General features: G+C 51.8%; 8 protein-coding genes across 8 annotated transcripts; 7 read left to right on the top strand and 1 right to left on the bottom strand.

Annotated features, from left to right (window-relative positions):
* Positions 1-119: 119 nt before the first annotated feature.
* On the top strand, positions 120-1,172 carry Z520_03186 (uncharacterized protein; the record flags this gene model as incomplete). Its single annotated transcript, XM_016773699.1, has 1 exon — positions 120-1,172. The coding sequence occupies one exon, from the start codon at positions 120-122 to the stop codon at positions 1,170-1,172; it is 1,053 nt and encodes a 350-aa protein (XP_016635756.1).
* A 1,653-nt stretch (positions 1,173-2,825) lies between these two features.
* Positions 2,826-4,268, top strand: Z520_03187 (uncharacterized protein; the record flags this gene model as incomplete). The annotated part of the gene is made up of 1 exon (XM_016773700.1): positions 2,826-4,268. The coding sequence occupies one exon, from the start codon at positions 2,826-2,828 to the stop codon at positions 4,266-4,268; it is 1,443 nt and encodes a 480-aa protein (XP_016635757.1).
* A 1,556-nt stretch (positions 4,269-5,824) lies between these two features.
* Z520_03188 (uncharacterized protein) lies at positions 5,825-7,325 on the top strand (the record flags this gene model as incomplete). The annotated part of the gene is made up of 3 exons (XM_016773701.1): positions 5,825-6,400; positions 6,504-6,807; positions 6,892-7,325. The coding sequence occupies 3 exons, from the start codon at positions 5,825-5,827 to the stop codon at positions 7,323-7,325; spliced, it is 1,314 nt and encodes a 437-aa protein (XP_016635758.1).
* A 133-nt stretch (positions 7,326-7,458) lies between these two features.
* Positions 7,459-9,329, bottom strand: Z520_03189 (uncharacterized protein; the record flags this gene model as incomplete). Its single annotated transcript, XM_016773702.1, has 3 exons — positions 7,459-8,145; positions 8,215-8,493; positions 8,559-9,329. 3 exons carry the CDS (start codon positions 9,327-9,329, stop codon positions 7,459-7,461), a joined length of 1,737 nt encoding a protein of 578 aa, XP_016635759.1.
* A 1,629-nt stretch (positions 9,330-10,958) lies between these two features.
* Z520_03190 (uncharacterized protein) lies at positions 10,959-11,882 on the top strand (the record flags this gene model as incomplete). Its single annotated transcript, XM_016773703.1, has 1 exon — positions 10,959-11,882. One exon carries the CDS (start codon positions 10,959-10,961, stop codon positions 11,880-11,882), a length of 924 nt encoding a protein of 307 aa, XP_016635760.1.
* A 655-nt stretch (positions 11,883-12,537) lies between these two features.
* Z520_03191 (uncharacterized protein) lies at positions 12,538-14,736 on the top strand (the record flags this gene model as incomplete). The annotated part of the gene is made up of 10 exons (XM_016773704.1): positions 12,538-12,937; positions 12,985-13,146; positions 13,199-13,272; positions 13,323-13,498; positions 13,556-13,903; positions 14,002-14,141; positions 14,208-14,248; positions 14,299-14,408; positions 14,456-14,514; positions 14,555-14,736. The coding sequence occupies 10 exons, from the start codon at positions 12,538-12,540 to the stop codon at positions 14,734-14,736; spliced, it is 1,692 nt and encodes a 563-aa protein (XP_016635761.1).
* Positions 14,737-15,568: 832 nt separating this feature from the next.
* On the top strand, positions 15,569-17,051 carry Z520_03192 (uncharacterized protein; the record flags this gene model as incomplete). The annotated part of the gene is made up of 2 exons (XM_016773705.1): positions 15,569-16,121; positions 16,171-17,051. 2 exons carry the CDS (start codon positions 15,569-15,571, stop codon positions 17,049-17,051), a joined length of 1,434 nt encoding a protein of 477 aa, XP_016635762.1.
* Positions 17,052-18,090: 1,039 nt separating this feature from the next.
* On the top strand, positions 18,091-18,937 carry Z520_03193 (uncharacterized protein; the record flags this gene model as incomplete). Its single annotated transcript, XM_016773706.1, has 2 exons — positions 18,091-18,358; positions 18,462-18,937. 2 exons carry the CDS (start codon positions 18,091-18,093, stop codon positions 18,935-18,937), a joined length of 744 nt encoding a protein of 247 aa, XP_016635763.1.
* Positions 18,938-19,514: the final 577 nt, after the last annotated feature.

Below are 19,514 nucleotides of genomic sequence, written 5' to 3' on the forward strand. Positions count from 1 at the left end.
TCCACGAGAACCTGTTCTGCGCATCAGTCTGCACTGTTGATATCTCTCAAGAACTTCTTTTATCGTAGCAGAACTAAACGCCGGATACCGGCCCTTGTTGGTTTCAGTTCCCTCTCGCCATGGGCTCACTTCTAAATGACGATCACGACAAGGACCCTCATATACACCCTCTCCATTTAAGGGCATTTGATGCCTTGCCCGACAAGAAGCGGGTATGGCCAAGCAAGCCCAATACGAGAGAAGAGGGACTGGGCCGTCTCGTCCTGCTCACGCCAGACGTCGTCGCCTCCGCGGCAGCAACAAGCATTCGCAGCGGACGTCGTGTGAATCTGGGGTGGGAATTGAATAAGTTGGAAATCGCCAATTTCGGACGATCGCCTTGTAAGCACCAGATTGTCGACCTCCTCGACGGTGCTGCTTTTGACGACATTTACACGTTCAACCCGCAACAGAGCAGCCAATGGGATGGGCTCAGGCATTTCTCACAGCCCGATCCGACCGAGGGTGAGCCAGAAAGGAGGGTATTCTACGGTGGTGTGACGAAGCAGGAGATTATGGACCCAACGAACCACCGGATAGGATTGCAGTATTGGGCGAGGGAAGGGATCTGCGGGCGAGGTGTGCTATTGGACTATGCTTTGTACGCAGAAAAGAGAGGCATCGAGTATTCGACATTCTGCGACCATTCAGTCCCCCTCAACGTACTGCTCGACATCGCTCAAGAGGAGAATCTGACATTCAAACGTGGCGACATCCTCTTCGTGCGCATCGGGGTGACCAAGGAATGGGATACGCGCATGACATGCGAGGACAAAAATGCCTACGCAATGACCAAGACTCCTCAACACGCTGGCGTCGAAGGAACCGAGGAAATGCTGCGCTGGCTGTGGGATACAGGCTTCTCTGCCGTGGCCAGTGATGCGATATCATTTGAAATCTATCCTGCTAAGAAGAGTTATCCCGGCGGAGAAGGAGAGCCTGAGGTGGAGGGAGTCTTTATGCACGAATACTTATTGGCGGGTTGGGGCATGCCGATTGGTGAGCTCTTTGATCTTGAGGCCTTGAGTGAGATGTGCGTGAGGGAGCAACGCTGGGAGTTTTTCGTCGCGAGCGCACCGTTCAACATGCCTGGAGGCGTTAGCAGTCCACCGAACTGCCTCGCGATCTTTTGAGCTGTCGCCATGGAGACACTGAACAGTAAGATGATGGAATTGCGAGCTGATTATTGTCATGAGTATAGTTTTGATGCGTCAGATCTCAAGGATGCTAGTTTGCTCAAGCATAATCACGTCTTATTCTCTCATTATGTCATTCATCTGTGCAAAATCGCACAGGCAGGGGGTATCAATCATAACTGCGTCCTTTGTCCGCCATATGGCCATTCGCCATAACCATCATGACAATGTACAGGTTCCCTCCAGCTAGATCGGGATTTGACCCAGGAAGGTGGTGTTGTCTCTCTCAAGAGATGCCACAGTAGGGGCATTAAGGATAACGCGGCCGCCCTGACTAAATGCGTGCTGTCGACCGCTTTTCACAAATCGACAATACTTCATCTCTCAACACGCCTGGCCCAACAAAGCCCTTGGTTTTCTTCTTGAACTCCACGCACGCTCGGCCTCGTACTTTTCTCGATCGCGAAAGGGACCGTATCAATGGGATGGATCGCAAATGTGCCGTAGCCAGCGACGGGCCCACAGATAATTCTTGAGGCCGGTCCGTTTTGGGCATACATGAGTGCGGTCGAAGCTGATGTAGAGGCGGCATGTATGACGGACAGTAGCGAAGAGAAGGATGCGTGGAAAGTCGTCGACGATGTTTGACAGGCCAACGATGAGGATGAGGATGATCTTGGCCGCTATCCTGAGCTAGATTTTGTTTCAAGGGTTGTCCCGGAGACCATGGGATGCACCATATGCGTATTGTCTTAATCGTCCCCCGATGGCCTTCTTGACTCCCTCTCAGATTCTATCGTGGCCGTCAGTCTATGGCTGAATCGAAGCGTCGACAGAGGGCGTTGGGAAAGGAAAGGGAGGGGGCGGGGAATAGCGAGCAACTCCTTTACCTTGTTCTCGTCTCTTATCCGCGACACCCTTTTCATTTATGTCGGCTCGTTGGGTTTATTCACCACTGAAGTATGTTTCCGCAGGCATTTATCTAGACCGGCCTCAAACGCTTCAAATGACTGCTTTGCTTTCTCAGGATTGACCAAAAACACTCGGTCAAACTTGTCTAATACTGCATGGATTGTCTTGTTGTCCGGTTTCCCGTTCGTGGCGGCGTCTGGGCGAGAGTCAATCATCTCTTGTCTTCTGCGCGTTGTCTGTACTCCTCTACCTAGGAGTTCGCGGACCCGTGTCGCGAGGCCGGAATTGGGTGAGTCGGACCGAATGCTTTTTCGGCGCGAACTGAGAAGGCCTTGGACAATAGGTTTCCTCTCAGACCGGAAGTCGCCTGCCACGAATGAGTGTTGCTGTATCTCCAGGGACAAGCCGGTATGAGGTACCTCGTAGTCATGACCGCGGGGGAAATCCAAATTGGTGGGGATGATGGACACAAGGCCGAATCCCAATCTATATAGAAACAAAATATCACGTCACGCTACGGCGCATCCCTCCCTTCACCTAGTGTCACCTGGGTCACTGGGTGTCACTAAGGTTGAGCATTCATTCACCCTATAGCCCGCAGTCACCGATGAGTGACAAGGCCTTGACACGCTAACAAAGGCAGCGTGGTATAACAAGTGAGGGCACCGAGATATTAGGGCGCCGAGAAATTGGGGCGCCGAGCACAATCCTCTGAACTTATTCGCTTCATAGTTCACGATGAAGTCCCTTGCGCCGGAGCTTCGGCGCATGATTTACGCCCACTGCGTTAACATCGGTGCATACGGACTGCTATATGTCAACAAACAGTTCCACCATGAATTCAGCCCCTTTGTTAAAACGGACTTTGTCCTTGGCTTTCATATCGACCCTTCCTCCTCCACCAAGGTCAATTTCATCAATCCTGACGACTCTACTTGGGGAGGCCGCCGTGCTCTCGACGCCGCATACCCGCACCTTGACCGCAGTGTTCTTGATTCGATGCCCATAGACCAATTCAAAGGAATTCGCATTCTGGTCGACCCGCCAAACATGAGTGATCCAGGCCAAGTGGTTCGAGGCTGGCTACAATCCAACGCACTAGTTACGGCTCTACTCCCTGACTGGAAGGAGCCAGAGGTAATCCCTAGAACCGAGGAAGGCTTCATCATCCCAGATACACGATTGACGACTCGACTCCCACCAATCACCATTCAAGTTCGAGACCGCAAGGCGGGAAAATGGCATGCTCAAGGGTTCTGGAACAGAAGCCTCCCAGGCTTTTCCCAAGGCCAAGCCTTCTCGGACTTGGAAACTATCCTGACACCCTTGCAACGCTTTAGAAATGCTGACGCCATTGTTCTCGAGCTGCCGTCTGATGCGCCCGTGGATGATCGTTTTGACGACTTCAGATCTAATCTCGTGAGCGATGGAACTCGAAAGAAATTGTTTGGTCTGGATATATCTCCGGAACTAGTATGGAATGATGATGATACCCAGTCAATCGAGGATGCTCTACATGTATGGCTCGACTATCTTCTCGACGATATGCACGGGCCATCAGCGGCGGAACTGCGGCGTGACCGATTCAAATTCTGGTGTTCCTGGTATGAACATCAGTTCGGTCGGCGCTTTCACGGCCGCTATCATGGCTCTGGTTATTTTGGTGGCACTCTTGTGGAGTTAGAAGTCCATGTTTTGGATCTCATCGAGAGAAGCTTTCACGACAGGTTCATGAGTGCTCGCGAACACGTCCTTGCCGCATACAGAGACGTATTAAGAAGGCATGGACGATCTGTCTATGTCTACGCAGACAAAGAAAAGGAATTTTTCGAGCTTGATCAGCTGGTCATCCGCAATGGTCTGCGGCCGGAATTGGGCAATTGTGAGACATTCTGGGACGTCTCCTATCCTACCGGGATCAAACCGAAGTCTCAGAATGACAGTTGGGAAAATACCGAACAGATAGATCGTCGGTTTCGCCTGGAACCCCCAAACGGACTAGATGATCCCACAGCAAGTCGGACGTTCCCATCGCAACTTGGGGTTTGCCCACATTGCGAACGTGACCATGAGAAATTTGAAGCCGCTGATTATGTTCAAGGATGGATACGAGATTATTTCTTCGAGTCCTCGTCGCGACCTGAGCTTCCTCTGCTGTTGGGACCTATTGAAGCCACTTAGCTTCGTGCTGGGCCTGACAGGAACGGACGACATCTGGGAGGACCACATTGCTACCATCCTGTGCTGCAAACCGATACACCACACCCCATTCCTGGCGATAGGAAACCCTCACGCCTGTCACCGTTGTGACCAGATAGGGACTGAACAATACTATCCAAATATTCCGACTCAACAACGCACAGTTGATTGTCGGTACTGATCATGCTATGGAGCATGCAAACGACTACGATGCCGAATACGAAACGGACCATACGTACAGGACCCATCCCATCGAGATAGAGAGAGGTGCTCGTGCTGGTAATGCCCAATCAAGGATTACTGCCGAAAACGTGGATCATCCAGTTTTGCGACGAGGTCGCTGCATTGCGTGACTCGGATGCCGAGGGCGCGGACTATTGAATTAGGCTCACGTTGACGACCACTTGGCCCACGAAGTTGTCAATATGAGCGTGAAAAATCCTTCCCAGCGTCACAATGGAGTCGTGAAAGCTCACCACGATATTGTGGTGGCAGCATTGACCGAGGGTGTTGGCTTAGGGTTTTCATATTACTGCGCAGTATCACTTTGCCGCAAACTCGGACTGAACAGTGAGCAGATTACACCTGACATGGTCTCTTTTGCGCTTTGAGTCAGTTATTGGACCGACACGTGCAGGAGTCTCAATTTGTTTGGGTTAGTTGGTGGATTGCACAGTTCAAGACAACAACAGGCTACCTAGGCTATGTAGGAAAAGGCTACGGCAGTATCATACACTAGGCAGTGGGTTTACTGGCCAACAGTGGTCACTGTGTAACGCGATGGAATTCAGATTCGAATTAGCGCAAATACCCTGGTGGGGGCGGGAGTCACGTCTTGCTGCTTGAGGGAAGTGCCTACTGCCAGGAGAAATGTGAATAGAAGGCAAAGCGTGAAAGCAAAATTGAGGGTTTCTTTCTATGATCCTAAAACAGAGACTAGACTGTGCTGCGCTAGCCATGTCTTGTGCCTGCTACTGTCAGGGCAGACTTGGAATGGTGCGAGTGAAGAGCTCAGATTTTCGTCCACGCCCCTTTCAAGCCTGAAGAGTGATATGTGAAGGAATAGTCCCAGCATCATGTCTCCTTCATTTAGTTCGAGATATGTCGTCGACTCCCGCTTACTGTCCACTGCGCCTTGTCATGTTCGCCCTTAGGAGTGTGCTCGACGTGTTCGATATAGCAATGCATTAATTTAAGGATGGCAGGGTGGTCAATTTCGAGCCGGCAAGGCTGTGCTCCCTTTCCCCAAGCCTTGCTACCCCACAATCGCCCACTTTACCCCCTTTACATTTGTTTTCTACCCCACATTACGGCGAAAAGGTTATGGTGTCATGGGATGGATGTAGAGTGGATTCCCATTCGATTCGCATTCCAAGCTAACGAGATGGCAAGAAAACTCGACGAGGGATCTCGGGTGTGTTTTGCTATTGTTTTCCCAAACTGACAAAAAGTTGGTCGTCTTCCTTCTCATCTTTCCATCCTCCCCCTTCGTCAAACCTCGAAAAAAAGGGAACCTCCCTTCTCATCACACAGCCCGAATGTCGTCTACATCCAAACCGTGGGCGTTGATTGTCGGGGCGGGCCCATCCGGCCTCCTTTTGGGCCTCATGCTCGCGAAGAAAGGCATCCCCGTCCACCTGATCGACATGTCCAGCAAGCTCGATGAGCAGCCGCGGGCAACACACTACGGCACACCCGCAATGTCCGAACTGCGCCGGGCGGGGATCGTCCCGGACCTGCGTGCGCAGGGCTTCCACCCGGACACGGTCTGCTGGCGCAAACTGGACGGCACGTATCTCGCGGGCGTCAAGTTCGGGGTCGAGGACGACCCGGACCGCATGGTCTGCTTGCCGCTGAACCGCCTGGGCAAGATTCTCATGGACCACATCGAGCGGCAGCCCTCGGCCACGGTGTCGTGGGGCCACAAGGTCGTTTCGATCGGGCAGGACGAGAACAAGGCCTGGGTTGTTTGCGAGACCCCTGAGGGCGAGAAGCGGCTTGAGGCTGAGTATGTTGTCGGATGTGATGGCGCGAACAGTCAGGTGAGACGGTCCTTGTTTGGGGATAAAGAGTTTCCCGGGAAGACGTGGGATGAGCAGATTGTTGCCACCAATGTAAGTTCCCTCTCTCTGTCTCTTCCTATCGCATCCTATACCAAGACGAGAATTGTTTCGCCACGTAATATCATAGCTATAGCTGATTGTGAACGGGGCAAAGACATACTACGACTTCGAGAAGTTTGGCTGGCTCGACTCGAACTTTATCATCGACCCGGAACATTGGTACATGGCGGCCAAGATCGGCAAAGATGGCCTGTACCGCGTCACGTACGGGGAGAAGCCGGGCCTCACCCACGAGCAGCTCCGAGAGAGACAGCCGTGGAAGTTCGAAACCATGCTGCCGGGACATCCCAAGCCGGATCAATATCGCATCGTCAATTTTAGTCCGTATCGAATTCACCAGAGGCTCGCGCCGAGTATGCGCGTCGGACGGTTCTGTTTGGCTGCGGATGCCGCTCATTGTATGTACCCTCCCTCCCGAGCATTCCCCCCCAAAAAAAGAAAAGGAGGGAGGGCAACCCCCCTTTTGCTGACCTGAAGCACAGTGTGCAACCCCTTCGGCGGCATGGGATTAACAGGCGGAATCGTCGACATCGGCGGCCTGTATGACTGTCTCGTGGGAATCCACGAGGGTCTCGCCGACGACTCGATCCTGGACAAGTACTCGGAGATCCGGCGCCAAAAGTACAAGGAGGTCGTGGACCCCATCTCGAGCGCGAACATTGTCCGCCTGTTCGGCCAAGATCCGGACAAAGCGTTGGAGAACGACGAGTTTCTGCAAATGTGTCTTCGCACGGAGACCGACGGGAAGTTTGCGAGGGAGTTCCGACACGGCGTGAACGTCTTGAAGCACGATTTCACACAATACTATCGCACGAGCTCGACGAATGGGGACGCAAAGGGCGCGAATGGACAAGTGGAGCTTGAGAAGGACTTACCCAGTGTTGTGCAAGCGACGGCTGCAGCGGTGACGGATTGAGACAGCGGATGGCATAAACTGCTTGCTTCGGAAAAATCGGACAATATATGTATTTGGTCACTGCACGAACAAAGAAATCTATGGTGTCGCATGAGGTCGGCCACTCCTGTTAACCTCGTGCTTGGAGCACAGTCTAGGCCTTGACTTCGTCGATTTGCCGTTCAACCTCATGGCTCTCTTCCACGGGCGAGAAAACCTTGCTAAACCTGAAATGAGCAATGTCACTCATGCCCCGGGTGACATTTCGGAGATTCTGTCTCACGAGCTCGCTGGTAGGCTGGCTGAAAATGAGGTCGATCTCCTCCAGAGTCTTGTTCTTCGTCTCAGGCATGAACAAAAGTTGGTAGATCCAGCCCAGCACCGCAATCCCTCCGTAGAAGCCAAGCGTGAGACCTGTCTTGGTCATCGCCCGTTGCATGTCGGAGAAGAAGTAGGTCACAAGCCAGCTGCCAAAGAAGAGGTTGATGTCGGTGGACTCCATGCCGTAAGACCGGAGATAGGTGGGAAACACTTCACTAGGTAGGACCCAAGTGAGGCATGCGTATGATCCGAAGAAGCCGTTGTACAGAATGATCCCCGTGAGGTACATCCCTTCTGTGGCTGTGACCGAATGCAATTGATAAGAGACACCGACGAAGATGAGACCGATGAAGAAGCAGGGCAGCATAGTGTTTGCCCAGAAGCGGCGGCCGAACCTTTCCATGTACAACACGCCTGGAATGGTGCCCAAGAGGAGAGAGCCGCCTCCCACGAGGGACATGAAAACGGATTGCTTCTTGTCGAATCCGATCTGGGACATGAGAGTTGACATGTAGTACATCTATTTGGGCAAAGAGCAGCGCCGTTAGCAATCGTGATCCATGGTGAAACCAGACCGAAGGAGACTTACGATTGCATTGATTCCAGTCAACTGGCCAAGCGCGATCATGATGTTTGCGTAAACGATAGCTCTTCGTGCACGGGGATTGGTGAAGAAATCAAGCCAGACAAATCTCCGGCGCTTGGTGTCGCCCTCATGGATCTCTGCATCGAGAGCATGGTGCATGATGAAGAATTCCTTGCGATCTTCGGCACTGGAAAGACCTCGAATTCGCTTCCATACAGCGAAGGCTTCCAAGGTCTTGCCCTTGTGCAGAAGCATTCGCGGGGATTCGGGCATAAAGAGCATCTAGTCTATCATTAGCATGGAAGAGACATGATAGGAGGGATCTGGACGGCAGGTCAGATACTTACGCCCGCGAGCATAATGGTGCTGAAAATCAGGGAGGAGCCAAGCATATACCTCCACGACCCGGATGGGACGTTGACAAAGATAGCCGCGACCACATAGCCGATGACTTCTCCAAAGGCAATCATGAATTGATACAGGCTGACCAAGTTGCCGCGGTATTTTTTCTGGACCGATTCTGCGACGTAGACTGGGACGGTACCTCCTTCAAGACCGAGGCCCATACCAAGGATTACTCTTGCACCCACAATCATGCCAAAATTGATAGCACCGGCTTCCAGAGCGCCACCGATGGTGTAGAGTATCAAGGCAATGATGATGGCCATCTTCCGACCGACCCATTCATTGATTGGACCGAGGAGGAGAGCACCACCGATTGCGCCAAGGGGCACGGCAGAGCTAGTCAAACTGACTTGAGACGTGCTGAGATGTAGATCGTCAGGCATGTAGAGCAAGGCACCAGAGATGACGCTCTGGTCAAGACCGGAGAGCATGCCGCCCATCGAGGCAAACCCGACGAGAAGCCAGGTGAAGTGACGGGGATCATTGAATGAAATTTGTGGATTGAGGAAGGTGCTCTTGACCGGTTGTGCTTCGAGGGCAGCCTCAAATTCTGCAATTTCTTCGTCGACGATGGCGGTGTCATCCTCTGCCAGTTTCATGGCCTGGGCTTCACTCAGACGCCGAGATGCGACTGATTGTTGTCGCATGGGTGCGGGTTGCGGCATTTTCTCATCTTCGATGTGAGTCTGGTCCTGGGACTTGTCGATGCCCATCTTTGCAGATAGTACGAGAAGTTCTGAAGAGTAAAGCTGTAGAATGAAGAACCTCTAGTTTGATGGGATGCGGCTTTCACAAGACCGTGCTTTCCATGTCCTTATATCTCCCCCACAGCAATCCTCAGCGGATCCCCTCGTGGCCTCAGCACGCCCTTCTCTCATTGCTACAAGGATTAGGAAATTGAGAGCCTTACCTGGTCGAGCAAAGATGTTTTGATCGGCGAAAGTTTCGGAAGAATAGTGAAAGCTCCCAGCCAGCCGCGTTGCTTTTGCAGACCCATCAACGATATTTGGTTGGATAGCTGGACTCCTTTGCTTGTGGGTAATCGGCATTTGATCAGCGGGGATCCGCAACGCAGTTTTCTCAAGCTTCTACTCGTAGCTCATCCGTTGCTTGTTCATACGTTCATCGCGGTAAATTTGAAGATTGGCTGGGTTAGGTAGTGTGTGGAATCAACCCCGCTCCATCCCCATGTGCGATATCGTCATCCGCAATTCTGGCGTTGAAAATCTTTGCCGTAGCGGTAGGATCGGCTATTGAAAGATGGTGGCAACACACTGACTGGGCTGTCACCAGCGTGACCCTTTAAATTACCTCATGCTAGGTTGAAAATGACCCATTGTCACCTTCAAAGCTGGCTTTTTGAAGAGACACCTGGCACCCATCTGGTAAGGCGGCCGTCCGTATTGGGAATATCATTGGTGGTCTTCAATGTAGCCTGAAGCACCTCCCACTCCTGTTTCTGCATCTCAATATGGTCCAACAGAAAAGGAGAAAATCTCGCTTTTTCAGCTCAAGACAGTGGATAGCAAGTAAGCCAGTTGCCTTGTTCAATGTGAATCATGAATGTAGGTAATAAAAGTACTGCGTTGAACCGAGAATTCATGAATCTGACGACAGAATGAATGTAATCACGGAATATCCAGAGTCTCTACTACAAGAATATCATACATATCATATTCTTCCATCTGGGAAAGACCTGGTGGTAACTGTAATGGCTACTCAGCCATTGCATCGGTATTTCTTCAAGACACGATGTAAACGACTACTTAGTCAAGGAGCCGCCAGGAGAAGACGGCTCCGGCCGAACGGGAAATGGTTCACATGGATTCTCGGGATTAAGGGAAAAGGCCAGGAGAGCAGCTCGGAGAGTAGTACAGCGAAGTGAAAGGGATGTTATTGATAGAAGTTTACCACCACGCGAGAACTTGCAATTGTCTGTGGTCTCCTCAGTCAGACATCGGAGGGGAGGGATGCATCTCGCTTTTCTCTCGCCTTGAAGCTCGTTTTGGGTGATTGAGTGGAACCCCCGAAGAATTTCGGGGTTACATGGATCGCATCGGGCTAGCTGGGGCCTTACATATTTTATAGCCGCTGGGAACGTGGACCTGGCGGTGGTGACTTGCGGCGCCGGACAAGCACGGACGAGACCAAATACGAGCGTAGGTCGATATAGAGTTATTAACTCCGCAGATTACGTAGGGACAGAGTCTCTCGTTGTTATAAAAGAACAAAAGTCGCAGGTGCAGGTATAATGGTGATGGGAGCAGCAGCATTCCGACATCGACACAAGCAACCATTACACTAGAAATTGCGCCAGCGATTAGCAAGCCGACTTCCACAATATGGCTTCCATCTCAACGCCAGAGAACGTCTCGTTCTACTCCCGTGCCTACAAGTTGGCAGCACACCTGTACCACCCTGCCCCGGGCGCACCGGATCGCAAAGGGGCAGCTATCGTTATCTGTCACCCATGGACGTCAATCAAAGAGCAGGCGCCGGCCAACTACGCTCGAGTTTTGAGCAAAGCTGGGTTCACATGCCTGGCATACGATGCCGCCCACCAGGGTGAATCCGAAGGCCAGCCTCGCAATCTCGAAGATCCCTACCAGCGCGTAGAGGACATCAAGAATGCAGTGACCTACCTCGTCGGTCGCTCCGACATCGACTCGGAAAAGATTGGTGTTCTCGGGGTCTGCGCCTCTGGCGGCTATGCCCCGATGGCAGCTCAGACTGATCTTCGCATCAAAGCCGTGGCCACCGCGGCTGCGGTCTGCGTAGGCACGATGTCCCGTCGCGGCTTTGACAAGGACTCGTCCAATCTGGACGTCCTCCACGCACAGCTCGAGGCCGCCGCGAAAGACCGTAGTAGCGATGTCGGTGGGGCAAAAGTTCCAGAGATTCACATGCTGCCCAGCAATGCGAAAGATGCTGAAAGTCTGCCTGAGAGCTTCAAGGACCTGTTCCAGTACTATCACACTCCCCGGGGCGAGCATCCGCGCGCGCCGAACATCACTCTTGCCCGCGGTTGGGACATGTTTGCGAACTTCGATGCCTTTGCCTTCAACAGCATGATCAGCCCCAGACCCATCTTGATGATCACCGGCACCAAGGCGGCGACGAAGTGGTACAGCGAAGACGGTATCGCAAAGGCCAAGGAGCCGAAGGAGCTGTATGTAATCGATGGTCTCACTCACGCGGACCTGTATGACAAGGTGGACGACGCTGGTGCTAAATGCGCCGAGTTCTTTGGGAAATATCTTGTTTGAATAAATCGAGGCTTTATGTAGGTCACCGGGATTTTGAGACTCCACCATTCCTTACCTTGTTACCCGTAGAAGTGACTTGGACGGAGAGTCGGATTAATCGAGTCACAACTTGAGCTCTCGTTGCAAATTGCGTCCACCCTTTCATTGTTTCTTCTGCAAAACTTGTCCATATGTGTAAATGGAAATTCAAACACTGCCTCAAAGGAGGCGAGGTTGCTTTAGCCGTCAAACGCGACGACACGCCACCATTCTTGGAGCGGGCAAGACCGCCTAAACCAAAGACGGATATGCCGGTACCAACTTAATTATTTTCGAAGTTCGGTTACACAGGTAGGTCGCCCTCGGTAAGTCGGTACGAGTCAGCAAGCCTTTAGGGTCCTTAGTGAATGGGGATGAGGGGCTATGGAAGCCCCTTGACGAGCTCATGGGCTGTTACCGAGGCATTTTGATTGGAATGAGGCTGTACCAGCCTCGTGGAATATGTCTTCACATTCACCTCATCAAGACTTTCGAAGCCGGTAATCCCACCGAAACAGTTGAATTCCTAGGCGTCAAACAGATAGCCGGAAGCGTTTTCGTACGACGAGACCGTCACAATATATGCCAGGCCCAACCTAACACTGTACCAAATACTTCTACCTCAAGGAAACACATCATGGCAATCGACGATTCTGCCCAAGACAAGACGAAGGCAAGTGCCCGACTTGAGCAGATACAGCAGCAGGTCTCTGCAAAATCCAACGCTCGCCGCCAGAAGAAGACAAAATCATCCGAAGGTCCGGCAGACTGGTCCGATGTGATGGCGGAGCTGGATCAAGTTCGGAAACTCGCGCAAACCCCGAAGACCAACACCACTGGTTACATTCGTCACAAAGAGGCAGGAAAGCTATGGGTGAGGGAGAGGGTCGAAATGCTTCTTGACCCGGGAAGTTTTCGAGAAGTCGGGAGTGCTGCTGGCACAGCTACATGGGTCAAAGCCAATTCTTCGTCGGATAACGTGGTCGAGGCGGAAAGAGAGATCATTGCCGACTTCGTTCCCAGCAATAATGTTCAAGGTAGGACAAGAGTTTTGTTTGGGAAACGCCAACTCACAGTTGGCCAGGTTTTGGGAACATTCGGGGTCGACGGGTATTGTTGACGGCCGACGACTTCACTCTTCGCGCAGGCCATGCAGACGGAGCGCTCATGGCAAAGACACTTTACATGGAAAAGCTTGCAGTACACATGAGGCTTCCCATGATCAAATTGGTTGACGGCTCCTCAGGTAAGTGGGCGACTTCATGTGTTGGACGTCCTCGAGTGTTGATATGCCGCAGGCGGTGGCTCAATAACGACCTACCGGGTTCAGAAAGCGTCTTACATTCCGCAGCTGGAATTGTTGCCGTGGGTGGTAAGTAGTGCAGAATCCAGAGCTTTGAGTCCTCTCTGACAGACATGCAGATGCGGCAATTGGACTTGGGCATCCCGAATTGCGCTGCCGTGGTCGGTCCGGCTGTTGGCCTGGGTGCCGCGCGAGCAGCCGGATGCCACTTCTCCGTCATGGCAAATGATATCGGGTCACTCTTCAATGCTGGACCAAAGGTGGTCGAGGGAGCCACGTTCGAAGAAGATCTGAGGTTTGCTTTTGTTGCCCGCTGCTTGGGATCCCTGTTTCACGTCTGATATCTTCCCAGTCCGCAGGAACTTGGCGGAGCGGAGATTCATTGCTGCAATGGAGTCATCGACAACTTGGCGGCAGACGAGCGTGGATGCTATGATCAGATAGCTCAGTTCTTGCAATATGTTCCGAATCACGGCGGGGTGTTACCACCTGTCGTGCCGTCCGCGGACGAGCCCAACAGAATGTGCCCTGAATTGAGGGAGGCCATACCGAGAAGGCGCCAACGTTCCTACGATGTCAGATCGATCATCAACCGCCTTGTTGACGGGGAATCGTTCTTTGAAATCGGTCGGCTATGGGGCAGGACGGTCGTGGTGGGCCTAGCCCGCTTAGGTGGCCGGCCAGTGGGCATTTTCGCAGAGTACGTTTTTCTTTTGTTCTTAACTGACAACCGTTTTCGTTTCGTCAAAGGACGAAAACTGCTCTATGACTTGAACAAAAACTAACTGCGATCCTCAGTGATCCTCAATTTAATGCCGGAGCTATGGATACTCCCGGCTGCCAAAAACTAATGAAGCATATCAAACTGTGTGATGTGATGGGCCTACCCTTGATACAACTTTTGGATATCCCAGGGCGAGTGGCCTCCTCCAAAAAGCGTATCTTTCGCCGCATGGATCTTATAGTCTAACAATATACCAGGTTTGCAATTGGCACGGCTGCAGAGAGGAGTGCTTGTATGAAATGGGCAATGGAGCTGTGCAAGGTTCATTATTTGACACCCCCCCATATGTTCGCTTATTTATCACTCGCCAGGCCTACTTTGCGACTACAATTCCTATCTATACCATCATCATTCGGCGATGCTATGGTATCGGAGGGGCGATTCTCGTTGACAACCGGAATCCAAATTGCCGGGTCGCATGGTAAGATCGTGAGAACGTCATGCATTGACCCAACTAACAGACTTGAGGCCATCCGTGAATTGGGGTTCACTTCCGCTTGATGGTGGGATTGAAGGCATGCAATTTTGTCTCCGTCTATAGTGATCCAATCGACTAACATGAACTAGTCAACCATCGAGCCGAGCTCCGAAGAGCTGGAGACAATTACAAACAGGTCTACAACCGACTCGAAGCCGAGTACCTCAACCTGATGAATCCAGTCCGCACAGCGAATTATTTCGGGATAGAAGAGATTATCGACCCGGCAATGACAAGGTCTCTAGCTTGTGAATGGACAAAGGACATGTAAGGCAAATCTTTGCTCTCCCGCTGTCGTTTCCTCAACACCAATACTCATGTATCATTAATCTCTCCAGGTATGAGACGAATCTTCCTGAGCGCCTAAAACAAAGAGACTGTGGAAAGATCCAACCATCATTCGCCTAAAGTCGAGGACACACTGGACATCTCGCCACGAAATATGATCGAAATTATAATGATGACGCGGACACCGCCAGCGCAACAGAAACGGGAATAGAATGAACTGGGCGAAGAAACAGCTGATACCTTGCATCGAACACGGATGGGTGGACCAAAGAAAGTATTGATTGGATCCCTTCTGCAAGGCCAAGCCTTTCAACTGATCGCTAGCCACTGAATCCAGAGATTATTCCGATATCAACTTGACCCAGGTCTCAACAGCCAGAGTTGAGACTTTGCCGGAGGGTGATTTCAGTATTTGGCAATGAGAAGAAGCGGTAGGGGTGTAACATCCCTGTTTTATGTTCCGTCCTTCGAAGAGAAGACCTACTTGATTGGAGGCTCACGCCCGTCGCGCTTGACTGTTTTGAGAAATCTGCTCGTTTCGGTCAAGTCAAAGATCATCCCCCGCATGATGGAATCCTGGACTACGTCGGGCGTCGTGTCCCTGGTCGCTTCTCCCCTAACAACTCACTTCACACTGCATAAGATACACTCTCAGATTTCTCCAGATCCTCCCTTCTTTTTCTTCTTTTTCTCGCATAAGTCGGCGCATTCACTAGATTCGCCTTTCAACAGAAAATCTTCTCTGTCTATCCTCCCATGTCCTTCCACTCTCAGAAACACCTAGTTCTCTGATGGGCAACGGACCCAAATCAATCATGGACGCAACCTCCCGCAATCGAGCTTCAGGTGCTGCATCGTCCGCTGACCCCCCAGAGTCTTCTGGGAGTGTAAGGCAGAGAATTCTACGGGAGTCGGCAAATTCAGCCCGTGAAAGGAAACGTGCTGGAAAACCATGGTCATTGAAACCTCCACCTCCCGGCACTTCTGTATGGGACATTCGTCGAAACCTCGAAGAAGTCCCAATTGTCCTGGCCAAGAGAAAGTATCCACCGGCATGGGACAGCCTTTCAGAAAGCGAATGCAGAACCTATCCTAGGCAAGATCGACACAGCTGTCCCTCTACATCTGAAAACGATCCTATAGTGGAAAATTTACAACGACTAGAACGATATCAGATGGACCCAGACGATCCGGTGTGGAAAGGTCTAGAACGGATGTGGATTGATGCGAAACAAAAGAAAGCCTCAGAGTCTCAAAACTATGAGCCACCAGCATGTTCGGGAATTGATGGAATGGATTTGCCGCCTTTGCTGCAGCCAGACACTTGTGTGATCTCGCAAGAACAACTCGTGAAGGAAGTCAAAGGTAGTTCGTTCTAATCAACAAAATTGGGGACTTATTCTGATCAACATGGCAGGAATATATGCGGGACTCGTGATGGTCGAAAAGAGATGTGTCGAGATCTGTGCCCAGCAGGCCCAGGTTTCTAACAGATTAACCGATGAACAATGGCAGGCCCTTATAGCTCTGCACCGAACGCTACTCCACGAACACCGCGAATTTTTCCTGGCGTCTCAGCATCCTTCGGCTTCCCCAGCTCTTCGAAACTTAGCACTCCAACATGATTTGCCAGGGCGGCTTTGGCGAAATGGCAACAAGGCCCTTCTGGAGATTTTGCGGCACCGAATCCCAGATCACTTGGAGAATATGATTGCATACATCGACTTATCATTCGACATGCTGACGGACCTCGACGCTGAATTCCCAGAACTTGGGGAAAGTTGGGCCGACTGCATGCATGACCTCGAAACATATCGAGACTTCCTCAAGGGAATTCGTGTCAGTGGCTCAAATGACGACAAAGGACTTCGACCGAGTACTGTCGCACAACAGCGTCTAGAAGGATACTGGGAGAATGGGAATTCATTAGGCAGCAATGATCGTTCCTCGTATGCCGCCTCCAGAGCAGCGCGGCAAGATGGCCAACACTATTTTCCGTTCTTGGGGAAAAGACAATCTGTCAATTGGCTGTTTGGAGCCTGCGATAGCGACTTGAGCAATGCATTGAGCCAGCACTTACTACCGAGTGACAATTTCGGAGAATCAATTGGTGATGAGATTAATATTCAAGAAGAGTTTGACTGCTGGTTTGGTGACTTGAACCCTAATCTCTTCGACAAGAAAGGAAAGAACAAGTGGGTGTTACTGGGATGGCTTCACTTTGGAAAGCGCATTGCCAGGAGTTTCTGGTCGTACCGGCGGGTGTTCAAGGTTCTGCTATTGAACGTTCTTCTGTGAGATTGCTGTTGGTACAGAAAAAATACAAAATTCGTGTTGGAGGGCTTCTCACTGCCTCTTTTGGTGCTCTCGAGTCACCTGCCTCCTCGCCCTTTGCTGGCGATTATCTGGAAGGACTGCCATCAATGACGCGACCATGACCGACGGATTGCAGGAGTAGAGAAGGGGCGGAAATGGAGGTTTGTTGTACACCTTCCAGGTCATGAAGGACTCTCATTCCCGGACACGTGGTTGGAGTTAGGCTTGATAGTTTGCTCGAATTTTTACCCTATGTGGTTGGCACTACTGCGGATGGGTTGTCCTCGGCGTTCCCGGCAGGGCGTAGGGCGGAGGTCGAGCCATTCTACCCGTTTGCCTCTCCAGAACCATCTACGTCAAGCAGCCTTTTGGGGTGAGTGCGACTGACCTTTTGTAATCCCACTTCACGCCCTTCACCCGCCCATGAGCAAAAATCTGTCAGCAGTAGTCAAAATACGAGGTACCCAGGAGGCCGTGATAACACGTCCATCAGACGACCGGCATTCAAAAGTATACCGAATTTCACCGAGCACCAAAAATGCTCGTCAGCGCTGGGTTCCAGGCCCCGTTCCCGGTACTGATGATAATTGGTCCGCTCGTCGAACTAGGCGTTAGCTGCAGCCTTGGTCCTCCGATTCGGGCCCAAGTCCAGAGCCTCGCCATCTCGAAATACATTGCTGTGGTCATCCTCTCTCGCCACAGGTGCTGATGACTGCCTGCAAGACGAGAAGATTGCTTCATCATGGCAAGAATCGTCCAAGTCAGGGATGCTGCCTATTCAGCTTCAGGCTTCGTAGATGCTCCATTGTTTAAAAATCCAGCAAGCCACACTGGGTCCGCTGGGACCGATTCACGACTATTAAAGGATGCTGCGCGGAGAACATATTCGTGGATTCAAGTCCTCAATCTTCTTCACATCGAGCACTTGGATACCGTCTTCATTAAACGCCAGAGAAGGGCCCATACCCTTGATTAGTCAGTTATACATTGCTTGTGTTTACCTCACTGCCTGCTGCCGAGAATGTCGCCTTCATCCAACACCATCGTCCTGATCACGGGCGCAAACCAGGGCATTGGATTCGAATGTGTCAAGAAGCTGGCCGCCGAGCAGCCCGGGTACCGCATCATTCTCTGCTCGAGGGACGCTCAACGGGGGAAGCAGGCCGCCAGTGCTGTCACCAATTTCGCAAACGACACCACAGTCGAAGCGCTTGAGCTGGACGTCAACAGCGACGAGTCGATCGCGAGAGCTGTGAAATATGTCGAGGAGAAATATGGTCGACTTGACGGTGAGTAATTAGTGCTCTTCCTTATCCGCACTCTGCGTGGCTCCCAGATTGCCATCTGTCAAAGCCCCAAACTCCCTGACGACGTGCTAATTATCGTCGGCAGTCCTCTTCAACAACGCCGGAATAATGTCAACGCCCGGCGCTAAAAGCCTTCGTGAGGACCTGCGCGGAGTCATGGAGACCAACGCCATCAGCGCCGCGTGCGTGACCGAGGCCTTCATCCCGTTGATGAAGAACTCCCCCCACCCACGGATCGTCTTCATGTCGTCCACCTTCGGCTCGATCACGTATTGTCTGGACTCTTCACGCCCCTTTTACGGCTACGACGCGAAACCGTACTTCACGTCCAAGGCCGCGCTGAACATGCTCGGCGCGCAGTACGCGGTGCAGCTCGGCAAGCAAGGCTTCAAGGTCAACATGGTCGACCCGGAGTTCCGGTCCACCAACCTGAACGGGTTCCACGAATATGGCGGCGACCCGGCCGAGGGGGCACTCGAGGCGTGCAGGTTGATCGTCAGCACTGACCCAAACGGTCCGAATGGTGCTTTCACGTCCCTGAAGGGTCCGCTTCCGTGGTAAATGAACTGATGTGGGAAGGTTGACCTGAGCTGGGGGGTTAGATAGATAGATAGATAGCCATCTGCAGGTATATTAGTGGTTTGTATGGTAGTGCCATCCAAGTCGATACACCAATGTCGTCAAAGTCCGATCGTTTCAGTTTCTGCATCGCTTACACTTCTCCCTGTTATTTCGTGTATCTTCTTCGGGGTAAGCCAATACCCTATGGAGCTTCATGCAGGACCCGAGGACTCGATGAATGAAGTTGAAGGACCAGCACATTGCCTCGTATCCGCAAAGGGCCCCCAGTACCAACGCACCTGTAGGGTAGTATCGGAGAGCTGAAAATCCCACCAAGCCGACTTCAGAAATAAATGGCACAGTCTGACACAGAGTGCTCGATAACGACGAGTAGGCCACCTATTTTGTGATAGTCAGTGCTAGTAATAAGTACGAGGATCCCGCTATACTCAAGAGCAGACAGGATATCCTTTGTGAGGGAAGATAATCTGATAGCTAATAGTTAATCACTCTACTTTGTTGGCGGCGTGCCCTCCCTTCGTAAGACTTGTGCCACTTATTTTTGAAGTCGGCTCGC

Source organism: Fonsecaea multimorphosa, assembly GCF_000836435.1.
Source record: "Fonsecaea multimorphosa CBS 102226 unplaced genomic scaffold supercont1.4, whole genome shotgun sequence".
In the NCBI taxonomy this organism is placed as follows: domain Eukaryota; kingdom Fungi; phylum Ascomycota; class Eurotiomycetes; order Chaetothyriales; family Herpotrichiellaceae; genus Fonsecaea; species Fonsecaea multimorphosa.